The sequence below is a fragment of the Rhyacophila brunnea genome, unplaced genomic scaffold (assembly GCF_057557595.1).
Source record: "Rhyacophila brunnea isolate RB1 unplaced genomic scaffold, BYU_Rbru_1.0 scaffold_10, whole genome shotgun sequence".
NCBI classification, from domain to species: domain Eukaryota; kingdom Metazoa; phylum Arthropoda; class Insecta; order Trichoptera; family Rhyacophilidae; genus Rhyacophila; species Rhyacophila brunnea.
In genome coordinates, this window is record NW_028232752.1 from 29,925,313 (window position 1) to 29,938,790 (window position 13,478).

At 33.3% G+C, this 13,478-nt stretch overlaps 1 protein-coding gene across 1 annotated transcript in view; it reads left to right on the forward strand.

Annotated features, from left to right (window-relative positions):
* The window catches only part of LOC147079077 (fatty-acid amide hydrolase 2-like), a 65,606-nt gene that overhangs the window by 33,215 nt on the left and 18,913 nt on the right, over window positions 1-13,478 (forward strand). Inside the window, exon 3 of the mRNA XM_085948836.1 lies at window positions 9,732-9,949. Within this exon, the coding sequence (XP_085804962.1) occupies window positions 9,732-9,949 (218 nt within the window). The remainder of the gene's footprint in view (window positions 1-9,731; window positions 9,950-13,478) is intronic.

The window sequence follows — 13,478 nt, forward strand, 5'->3', positions numbered from 1 at the left end:
CCTCAGCTTGTACATGTTTGCTAAACTGAATTCATATAACTATTAAAAATGATGAATCAAAAAAATATGCCGAGAGAAATCTTTGTTCATTGAATCAAAAACTAAATACGATAATCATCTCATAATAATGATAAATCAAGATTGAGATAAATGTACATTTACAATGTATAGCATACACAATATAGTTATCGTCACCGTGAGACTCGCTTCTTTGTGTATTACACAAGTATCGATTTAACAGTGATTAAATTGTGTTACATTTTTAATACTTTTCGATTTTATCATTATCTATAATGAGTTTGAAATAAGAACTGTTATATAATAATAATCTTCGTATATCATCATCATTCATCATCTACTGAATAACTTGATGTAATATGCTGTTGTCGAGAAGATTTCTAAATACATTATTTCCTTCTCTGCGAAATAAAATCGGCTGTGTCCGGAAAATTGTACGTATACAGTTGGCCGTATGAGATAATGTAAACTGATTGCCGTATACTATTGATATAAAATTAAAGTCTAAAAAATAAGTAAAAAAACCATCGGAATACAAAGGAAAGATTGAAAAAGGTGGGTAGTTAAGTAAATTAGAAATGCAATAATATTATCGCATTTATTTTCCATGTTCGATCCTAATGAGATCATATGGGCCTCCATAGAATGGAGGTTTGTATTAACAGATTTTTATTTTTTCGAGAAATGGATGGAAACCACTTGTTCCACCTATTAGGTACATACTCTGACGCCAAGCACAAATTTAAAAACAATGTCTGTATTTGTCAGACCCAGTATTCGAACCCACGACGTTATAAGTCGGAGCATAAGCCGCTCGGCGATCGTGGGCGTGATATTGATATCGTATATATTAATATAAAATACTGAATGATTTAAAAACAGGTTAGTAAGTATCAAGGTGTATCTATTGAATATCTGATTATAATGACAGTTATTATCAGATATTTGATACCAATCATTATATAATTAAAGTTCTTATTAAATCTATTAAAATTTGAACATAACTGTCTGCTTATGCTTATTAAATGCTTCACGAAAATGCGTATTTTTATCGCAACGCTATATGGCCATCTCTTTCTAGTACGATAGCTCATGGTAAAAAATCAGCAGACTCAAACAACCGTTCATAAATTATACATAATCCTCAACAACTACTTACATATTATTATTATGTATTGCTACGACTGTAATAAAACATCAGTAACACGTGTGGACCAATATATACAATACATAAACTGCAATCATGACTAATTCAAAATTTAATCATGATTAATTAACTGAGGCATTTGCATTTGTTTACCTGATGTGGAAAAAGCTGTTCTCGTTAATTGTATAATAATAGGTTAAAATAAATTACATTATCGCGTAGAATATAAATATACGTTGTGTCAAATATTATTATAAGTATGTATAAATAATAAACACCACCGGGATATCAGACTGAAAAAGAAATACCTGTTATCAATTACTACCCCATTCCTCGAAACGAAGTCATGACGAATAGTTATGTTACCGTTCACCGCTAAGCAATAAATCATAATTCCCCGTTTACACGTGCATGGATTTACTGCTGTACGTATTATCGCAGCCATAACAAGAATATGCACGTGTAAACACGTATTATCGAGCAATTTGCAAGATTGCTTACATGCATGGATAAAAAAGTTCAAAAGCTTCTGAATTTCCACGCGATTTTTGGAGCTTACATGACGTATGCTCATGCGCAGTAGAACGATAGTAGTATACCTGCCGGAAAAAAATAGGAACTACACTGCGTAGCGCATTTTGATGTTTACCAATTTTTGCATCCTATCTAATAGCGCCAAACAATGACGACAACGTGTCTGGCTTACGCTTGAAGAATAAGATTGGCAAGACAGTCAACATTATTACAGCTAAATAGTTATTATCGTGATAGTTTAATTTACCCACTATTGGTGCCAGTAAATCCATGCACGTGTACAGGCGCTATAAAGTTACAATAATAATTTCAGGTATCTATCTGTTGTCTACTTATCGACCTTTAAATGATAACTAAATATTGCCACAATGAAGTGACAGAACAGCTTATTAAATTTAAGAAGACCACTAGCAAATATCATTCTTTGGCACATCTGTATCATTTTGAGTAAATCGATTTTTAAAGTTTCAAACTCTGAATAGTTGTTACAATTAATCTTTCACTATAATTTTTAAACGATTTTTATAATTATTTAACATAAAAATATGATTAATAAACACTACCATTTATTTGAAAATTTACGCAATTGACAAAAATACAATACATATTACCCAATATTCATGCACATTTAATGATCTTTCCCTGACCACCTTTATTAGAAACACGTTTTTATAGGACACAGATTTATTTTTCCGAATTTTTTTTTACACAGATAAATACGTTAAGAAATTCTCCATAAGATGGCATTAACAGTTCATTTTATACAAAAACTGGACTTGGAATGATTCAATTCATTTATTTTTTTAACATATTTTGGACATTACAAATTATAAGTTTAAGACGTTCACAACATGACATTTAGAAACAAAGATATATAAATATAACAGTATTACATACAAAAAGAGATATATCAGTAGATGAATTAGATAGGTACAAGGAAGTACACCGGATGAGTTAAGCAGGCCCTATTTTAAGAATTTATAAAACAACATCCACCTAAACTCATTCTCACGTAGGTGGAATATATCAACACCCGAAGCAATTTCGTTGAACATAGTTATCACTCTCCCAATTGGCATTACCAGTGGCAGGTTGGTTCTGCACCTTGGGAGAATAAACAACTGATGGTCTCTATTTCTAAGATAGTTATTTGATATTTGATTGTGGTCTTGTGAATCTTTGTATGCTTTGTCTCGTGTTTAAAATTCATTTTCTCAACAATTTCACACTCGAAACTATCTAAAATCTTTAGAGATATTTTGAGATATTTTGAAATAAATGTTTACATTTATAGTTTATAATGTTTACATAATGTACATCACACATTAAAGACAATACAGCCAATTAAAAATTATAAGCAAGCGCATGTAGGCACCTTCGACCGCATTTGCGAGACCCTGACACCGTCTATGAATCAAAGTTTACATTATTAATTTGAAATTTCAAAATATGATTGTGAATAAGTCTCTTAATATAGTATTTTTTCATCATAGCTGACCTATAATAATTGATAAATCAGATTAGGAATCACGCACGCCAACCAAGTGCGTACCAACCAACGTCTTCCGAGGTCGCTCTTGAGATACTCTTAACGTTCGTTACGCTACCGGCTATAGCATAGGTCCGCACAACGGTTGCAGAGATGTGGCGGGTGAATAAGGCAACATAAAATTTGATAGTATTGACGAAATTGAATAAATGGATACTTAGCATTTTAGCCGGTTGTTTAATTAGAAAAGTTTCACGCCGGATTGCGATGGATGTGGGTTCAAGTCCCATTCGGTGAAATTTTTTCTATGATATTTTTATATGCATATTTATGAGGTTGTTTCATAATAATATGTAGGTTATATTTTTTTTCGTATACGCTTAAAATTAAGAGAATATTTTTTTGTAAGTATGATAATTATTAAAATAATAAAAAATGTAATTTTGACACTTAGGCATTGTATTCTTATATGTATACTTATGTTGAAAGGTAGCTGATTGATTCTCTTATTGCCCAAGGGCGCCAGCTTTTGTTGGCTCGGGGCGCCGAAATATGTAGCGATGTGATGACCCTGATATCAAAACAGCTGTAATGCAAGATGCTTATGATAACCTACTCGAATTAAATATTTTTATATGCAGCTCTATGGCGTGCCTCACGTGATACATTTTAAATCCGTTATAACAAAACTAGCGGACCCGGCAAACGTTGTTCTGCCATATAAATTATTTCTAGTGAATATTTTGGTTGTTAAATAAAAAAATAACGAATGTATCGTAAGTGTGTGGAGATGGGATCTATGACAGAAAAAGGAATAGAGCGCTGTAGACGATGACCGCCGATAAAAACAAAAAAACATCAACCATTCATTTTCTTAATTCAAAATGAGTAATGATGTTCATAATGAATGAATTACCTGTGACAGGATCTCGTTGTTTAACCGGTTAAGTGCCCAAAGCGTCTTTGGACGCCCTAATTACACCAATTCTTATGTTAATTACTATCAATTAACTAATTGCGGCATAGAAAGGATTAATGTTTATGGAATATCCGTCTTGTCCCTTCCAGAAAATTAGCGGATATTGGAGAGCGTCCTATGAACGGTGTGTGTCAGCGATGAACTCCAGATTATTGTTTCTTCTTCGAATCACGATTTCTCGCGTCAATGTGTGGTCACCAACCATTAATCCAGCAATGTCGTCAACAACAGTCGCATTGAGTCGACGTACGTGCTCTCCAGCTGGTGTTTTATCAAGATTGATGACAATAGCGTGATTGTCACTTTGCAATTCGTGCATGTGTGCTTTGAAGAATTTCAATAATTCATTGTGCTCATTCAACAGGGCGTCCAGTTCACCGACGATGTGCCTGGCATTAGGCGAATTGAGGCTATTGTAGCCGCAACGTGCATCCACATGATTGATGTCTTCACCCGCCCATGAAGTAGATTTGTAAAAATGTATGTGGTTCGTTTGGCATTGGCAGCAATGAGCCTACTTTGTGGTATACTTGGCCTTTGATTTTGAACGTAGAATGGAATTGTTGACCATTTGCCGCAGTATTGTGAACTATTTCTGTTGCTCCGGACGAAGTCATTTGGAAGCATGACAATGGGAACATTCTTTGTCCATAGCACCAATCAACACTTTCGGATGAGCGGAATATTCAATATCTGGCTCGTACTCGAATGCGAGACTAAGGAACGAAGCGTGTACTTGTTGTATTCGCTTTCTTACTTGTGTAAGCGAAATGTACTTGTTGGCGTTGTCGGTCATTTGCTCTGCGTGTGTTAACTACGAACCGGCGCGCTTGGCTCCGTTCCAATTGTCGTTGTTGATTTCGTTCAGCTCGTGCCTCTTGTGATTGAGATGCACGCAATTGCGACATGCTTACACGCACGTTTTTGTTATCTTGTTGGATTTGTTCGTCTGTTCTTTCTGCTCTACTATTTTGCATGTTTATTGATTTATTCGTTCGACGGCCCAAATGACCCCCCTTGCGTCTTGCTGGCATTGTGCACATACACGCACATAAAAATAGATAAATAAAATAAATCGTACAAAATTTTGCATGCACTGCGTTGTGGTATGCCGAATGAAATGTCAAAATGACGCGACGCTTCTCTTGAATTCTTCTCGGACGTAGCGCCATCTGTCATTCAACAACATAAATAATTTCGTTCTGTTTGAAATACGAACGACGGTTAAATTTGTTCATACAAAAATAATAAAATCGCGATTAAAAAATGGGAGGGTGGGGGTAGGAGGGTGAAAATTTGGGGTTATAGGTATTTTTTTATGCCAAATAATAAAAAAAATACAAAAAAAAAAATTTTAAAAAATAAAAGAAAATTTTTCTGGATAGAGATACCCTAATCACCTAGCGGTATGAAATATACTTGTTGACCTATTCTCATACCTAACAATTATACATAAAAAAATCATAAAAATCGGTCGAGCCATTTCGGAGGAGTTCGACCACAAACATCGTGACACGAGATTTTTATATATATAGAGATTATAGTAACATATTTTATATTTATAAAAGATAAAACAAATGAATAGGTTTTCCATAAAATATGAATGGAAATGCAAACATAATATTTCCGTTCACGTTTTGCATTTGTTTTTCAACACAAAACAAAACAAATATACTGTTTTTTTTTTCAGTTTATACGTATACAAAATACACCAGTTTTAGTTTGATGGTCGTACAGGTCGTTCACCAAAGAGAAGGCCAAATTACACTGGGAGATTTCTACGCCAATCGTCTGCCCCGATCGTAAAAAGATACTTAATAGGATCATTCACCGAAGTCATTGCTAAAATAGAATACGTTTCCTTATTTTTCACGCATGACTCACTCAATTAACTCTGCCATTCTTGGCTTGTATGTCTCTGATAATTACCTTAGGAATCGAGGGCATCAGTTGTTTGTTCTCCCAAGATGCAGAACTAACCTGCCATTAGTGATGCCAATTGGGAGGGCAAAAACTATGGTTAATAAAATCGCTTAGGATATTTATATATTCTACCTACGGGAGGATGAGTATAGGTGGACGTTGTTTTATAAATTCTTAAAATAGGATCTGCTAACTCATCCGGTGTACTTACTTGTACTTATCTAATTAATATTTTTTTTATTTGGACTTTTCAACGGTTTAATAAGTTAATACTGATCTATCTCTTTTTTATGTAATACTGTTTTAATAATATTTCTTTGTTTCTAATTGTCATGTTGTAAACGTCTTAAATTAATAATTTGTATTGTTCACTCTATGTAAAAAAAAAAAAAAAAAATTGAATGATCCGTGATAATTGGATAGATGATTTTCGTACGGTCTCGGCCATGACTGACAGTGAACGACCCTAAGTGACATAATATTCCGATCGGGGCAGACAATCGGCGTGAGTCGTTGGATCTGAATGGATCTGCGAGTGTAATTTGAGCTTAACGATTAGGGCTAACGATACGGTAGGCCTGATTTGAGCCCTGATGATGTACTATATCAGAAGGTAAATATTTAACTAGATAAACTAGAAATTATTATATGATATAATCTTATACCTAGTTGTTTAAATGAAAGAAGCCTCAAAACAAAACCAATAATACTATTAATATATTTGAGCATATAATCTTTCACCCATTGGCGGACTTGATGCAACTTTTGATATAGAGAGATACATGTTATTACTACGGAAGATTCATACTCGAAAAAATAATCAAGAAGCGCATATTATGTGTTTAATATGTAGGCACGTATTTTTCCCCTTAATGTTTATTACTATATATTATCATATTTTAATAATAATATTAGCTTATTTCCTTTGGTTTTAGTAATATGATTGTGATATTAAGTATTTATTTACTGGTCATTTTATGAATATCTTTGTAAACATATGAATATCTTAGAATAAATTTAGGGATGCGCTGCATCCGCATTACTTATAGACCGCACGTCACTGTCAGGGACATGCGATGAGTTTTGGTTGTAGGGATTCTGTTGAAAACACTTACAACGTACTACTTGCTAATTATTATTTGTAATTAATTATATAGGGTCGTATGCATGAGATTCCCAAAAACCTTATAGCCTATATACTGCACGTTTGTATGCATGAGTACAAACGTAATTCGTTGTTTAGTGACATCACGAATGTGACGTCATCATGTGTCATGGTGTCCGTATTATGGCTATCTTATAAAATTTCATTCCCCGATCAATAATTCAAAATTTTGAAATTGTAAATGTGTCTGACAGTGTGCGAACGGTACCATATAAATTTAATAATTATAAATGAATAATTATTATGAACTTTAAATAATTTATTAGTTATTTTATCACATTTATTTTATAATTCTACTGTACGAAAGGATAAAGTATTGCCAGTAAACATTTCCATTTGGTGCCAATACTGAATACATACATATTGTTATGACTAACTTCACTTCAATTATGAGATGTCAAAACAGAATAAGAATAAATGACAGAAATGAAAATGGATTTAGATAATAATATGTAATGATCTCTGTATAATATTATCATGTATACCAATCACCGTATGACACTAATGATGTATCCAGTGTATTTGAGAGTTGTGCCTTGTTTATTACAGTTATCTTACAATAATTAACTAGGCAGTTAGGTACCATAATATTTTAAAGAATGCAGAATGCTTCCAATTGTATATTTTAATGCCAGACACCGCAGTAGGTACCTATTTTCGCGGTCGTTTAGCGGAGATATTTTATCGTAATCTTACGTAAATCCATCTTATCTCTCCATGAGAAATATTGCGCTTTGTAAGCGAATTAGGTACGAGGCATTGTATCAGTTACCTACTATCTAGATTATAGACTAGGGATCAAAATTATACGTATTTTGTAAACAGCACGACTAGGAACTGTTTTTAAAGTTCGCAAATGTTTTACAGAGTCTACAAAATGAACGAGGGCCTCAAGCAAACGTTTGTTGTAATGAATGCATTATTAAAATGACATTTGAGAGTGACAGATGAAGCAGCCATTTTGAATGGCGTGTGACGTCAAATTGTTTATGTCACAAACAGTGCTATACGCTATATGATGGAAAATCGGTTAAATAGCTTATAAAGAATTTGGGAATCTCATACATACGGCCCATAGTGTTTTGTAACTAATTGAATTTTGACAAGTAGTGTGGTGTGTGATATTTCAAAGTGGTATAGATATAGATATATTTTTTTAGCAAATTGTTGGATAGATTGCTTACTTAAACAATGCTGTGACAGTACTAAATAAGAGAATATCGATAATTATGCTTACCTTGTTTTTATACGTTTCGGAAATAATAGATTAATTTACTTTGAAGGTAGCACAAAAGTTACTTGAGACTTGACGCTCCAAAGAATAACTGAAGCAAACGACTTAACAAATAAAGAACATAGTTGCCAACATGTGTAATTTCTACTGTCGCCGCTATAATTGTAATTCAATTTCTGGAGGAAGTGTCCCAATGTAAAGCCGTTCCAAGGTACAAGCCTTTCCCCTACATATAAAAATATATAACATGAATAATAACAATCAACCGTGAAAGTTATAAGCTATATGATGTAGAGACTTAAAGTAGAGTTAAGTAAAATTTACCGCAGTTTGGTAGTAAATACAAAATATTATTAGGTCCAGAGTTATTTATTGAATATTCCTTGAGATACAGTTTCCACATAACAAACTTTAATGCATATCATAATACTGATTAAACTATTTAAAATATCATTTTATTTAATACTGTTTAAATTTATCCCATATTTCTCGACGCTTTAGAGCAGTGGTTCGCACGTGAAATTTAACTGTGGCCGCACAATAATTGACATTGAAATTTCTATGGGAACGTCTGGTGGCCGCACCAAATTTTACTTTTGTGATTGAAAAAATTAAAGCTAAATTTTATTTATTAAAAAAATGGATCAATTTATTTATAGACAAGTCTATTTAATAAAAGACATTTGAACATTTTAGTAAGTACATATCTATTTATTTAAAAATAATGCAAATGGAAATTCCTAAATACCTACTTCTTTTTCCCAATACGAGCCGCATGGCTGTTTCTAAATTTACATCTGTCAACTGGCTTCAATATTTGTTTTTTTTTTATGAAGTGCATTACACTGAATGATCTTTATCTTTATCTTTCAGTATACAGTAGCAAGAAAAATCGACAATATTAATAAAGCAATTGTTGCCAATTCTTTGAATTGGCTTGATTCTTGGTCAACGTATAACTTTTGAAAATGATGATGGTGGCCGCACATGAGAACCACTGCTCTAGAGTTATACTCATAATTTTTTACAGCGTCACCCAATATGTAATTCACTTTATTTGTGTGTTTTCCGACAGTGTCTATGTACTGTAACAGCCATAGCACTGATCCTCGTACTTTGGCATTTTCTTTGTGAATTCATTCTGGGATATACCAATTGATATTGTAAACTTCATAGATTAAGCATAACATTCTGTTTCTCTCATTTATTATCAAATTAACCATATTGAATTGTCAATTTCAGGAATGAGCAACAAAGCTGGAAGATTGAACTCTCACATAGATATAGCCACAAAAGATTCTCAGGCGATTTCTCAATTGCGAGCAGCTGGAGGTATTCCGATTGCGGTGACAAACACACCTGAGCTGTGTATGTGCACGGAGACGTTCAATTACGTGACAGGTAGAACAAATAACCCCTACGATACTAGAAAGACTTGCGGGGGATCCTCGGGTGGAGAGGTAAATATATCTCTCTGCACTTACATAAGTAATTGATACATATTTCTGGTCTTCACTTTCTTTTTTAGTTAAGGCCATACTTCAGCTGAGGCATGGTCTAAAAAGATCGTGACTACGCGACGCGCAGATTGTGCAAACGACGCGTGTGGAACAACACATAATTTACCATAAAAAATCAACATGCGTCCATTTAATGTTATGTTTATTGTTATATTAGTAATAATAATAATATATTCATTGTCATGTTTTCTTTTTCGAGAACATGCGTGACGTTTTTTAGTCATCTTCACACGATTTAAGAATATATTCCTCCGACGCCATTACAAAACAAATTGACGTGCTCACATCTCGACTACCTGTACAACCTCGACAACGAGTACGAAATTTCGTTCCACCTATTGAAAATTATTTGCCGTTTCACTGATGTATGCTCTTAAAGAGCTGCAATGCGTTGGGTAAAGATTTCGGATTGCTTGTATTTAAAATCAAAGAGTTGACCATTGACCGTTGAATATTGAATTTTGTAATTTTAGGATGAAATTTTCCGTTCACTTTTTGTTCATGCACGTTCAACGAAACTCCAATTCTGTGCCCCCATCGGAGCTACGCCCGAGGCGGCTGCCCCGCTCTCACACCCCTTGTAACGTAACTGCTTATAATATAGTCCTTTCCGAAGTAGATATGTAAAAATCTCAGAGTCTTATGTCAACATCATGATGGCAAAATATGATTTGCCGAAATGTGAATTAAGTTGCGGTTCAGGTTTGGGATTTTTGAAACGAGAATTCTCGCTATTTTGCAAGACTTAGTCTCATTCTATGGAAAGATTGGCTGATTGTAAATATAAATGATTAAATTACCATTATAATTGTTATATTTATGCTTATATTAAGAGTACATATATATTCGCAATAAACGAGCCGTAACTGACTTCCTGTTAGTGAAATCCTTGAAGAGGTCCATCCAACGTAAATAAAACTGCACTTGTTCCTGCACTATTAGAAACCGTTAAATTAGTAATAGTTGTTTTTTTTCAATGATAAATGTTATACTTTCTAAAGTATGATTTTTAGTTGGAATCGATTATAGGATGCTGTTCGATACATAGTAGTTACTGTAAACTAATATCGAAACATTACTTTGGCCGTATAATTGTAGTAGGTACTTTAGTTTTCGTTAAAGTATTAAAATAACCTTGTTTTGATTTTGTGAAAGCTTATCAACTAATTGGTGTAAATATAATATAACATATACCTATCAAAAGTATTGTATTTCGCCAGTATTATGTACGGGTCAGTATTTGCGAAGTGGTCAATATAGAAAGAAGCCTTGAAACAATGCTGCAGGCATTAGACATATACATATTGTGGGTCGATAAACTGATGAATGTGGAGGTTTTTAATAGAGCAGGAACTTGCCAAGAGCTCTTTTGTTACACGGAAAGAAGAAAGGTGGAGTATTTTGGATATGTCATTGACCACAACAATTACCGGATACTACAGAAAGGTTGAACTGGCTAGAATGCCAGAAGAAAATAATTTTCATTGAGATTAGATGGTACTCGTGGATATTGGTAGAGACGTCATATCGAAAGAAAACTATTGATACTTTTTTAGGATACAATTCGTGGGGTTACTGCCAAACGTTGGTAAGTCTCGAAATCATATTATGGAGTAATTACAAGTTGAAGTTTCATGTGCCCTCTAAAATCAATCATAATGCTAATTTCTTTGTGATCTTTTTGTATGTAGTCTATTTGATATCGGATGATTTTTTTTCTGGCATACACATTTATATATAGACGTATAACACGTCAGTGGTGAGGGATGGAAGTAGACTATTAAGACTCGATATAAATAGTGCACACTACACATTGTCAGTCATACTTATTTCTTTTCATTGAACTAAGAATACAATTTGCAGACGGTACTGGTTAGTTTTTAAAACTCAATTAAACCCTGCGTAAATCAAACCATAATAGTTTTGGTATATAGTGAGCACGTTTTCAGTCATACGTATTTGTTTTTGTTGAATTAAGAATACATATTATTGCAGATGGTGTTAGTAAGTTTTTTAAAATTCATTAAACCCTGCCTAAACCAAACTGTAATCAAAAAACATCTAAAGTTATGTATGGTTTAATGATATAGTTTTAGATATTTATAGATAAATGACTATTGTTTGACTATAATCTACTATGGCTTGGATTAGGTAGGGTTTAATTGAATTTTAAAAACCAACAAACACTATGTACACTACACATTGTATTCTTAGTACAATGAAAACAAATATGTTTGCCTGACAAAGTTTAGTGTGCACTATTTATGTCGGATCTTAACAGCCTACCCCTACCCTTCGCCACTGCAATCCGTTGTTAACTCTAATACCTAAATTATAGACTTACCAAATTTTGGCAGAAACCCAACAACATTGGAGTGGAGTAAATTTGAAATAACGACCACACTCTTCGCGGTGGTTTACGACATCCAATGATTGCAAAGAAATTGGAAGATGAAGAAAATGGCTGTATACCCCTTGAGGGTGTTAAAAGACTTAATAATATATTATTATCATATTCAAAAGCTAATAATTAAGCTTTTTTTAAACTCAGCCAATAGCAATCAGGTTTTATCAATTGCGTTGCAAAAAGAAACTTCATATGTAAGAAGAAAGAGCTTTTATATTATTATATAGGTATTATTACTTAAAACAATAATGTAAATCGCTAATGATAAAATTAGATGCAAGACATTTTGCATTACATTTTTAGTTCTATCATATTTCACACTTATGTTCTAATATTTATTTCACTGGGCCGCTCATTGATAGACACCTTGTATTAACGTTAACTCTTTTAGATGGACTAACTCGTAAACTCATACGTTGAATAAACTTCAAAATATGTCAATCTTACCCCATTTCAATTTTATTCACAAACGAGATATATTCAGTGCTTCTAACGCCGTCATTCGTTTTCTTCTTTCAAAATGTAGAACCAACCTACCATTGAATGGTGATGTCAATTGGGAGGAAAAAATCTATATATAACCAAATATCTTTGGATATCAATGTATTCCATTTGTGTGATTTGAGTTTAGATTGATGTTCTTCTTACGGTAACAATAGCGAGGGGTGGAGGTTGACTATTAAAATTCGACATAAAAAGTGCACACTAACCTTTGTCAGTCATATATATTTGTTTTCATTAAACTAAGAATACAATTTGCAGATAGTGCTGGATAGTTTTTGAAATCCAATTAAATAATACCCAAACCAAACGCTAATCGTTTAGGTATCCTATGGGTAGGGAATCCAATCCCGAGCCAAAATTCTGATCCCGGGATTTCGGGATTACAATTTGACAATCCCGGGATCCCGGGACTGGTCCCGGGATTGGCATTTTTTCCATATTTAATATTTTTTTTTTATATTTACAAATAGCATTGATAAAATCGGTCAAAAATAAATCTTTTTTTTTTTACACTATTTAAGACATTATTATACAACGTTTTTATTAGCTCGTATTCTT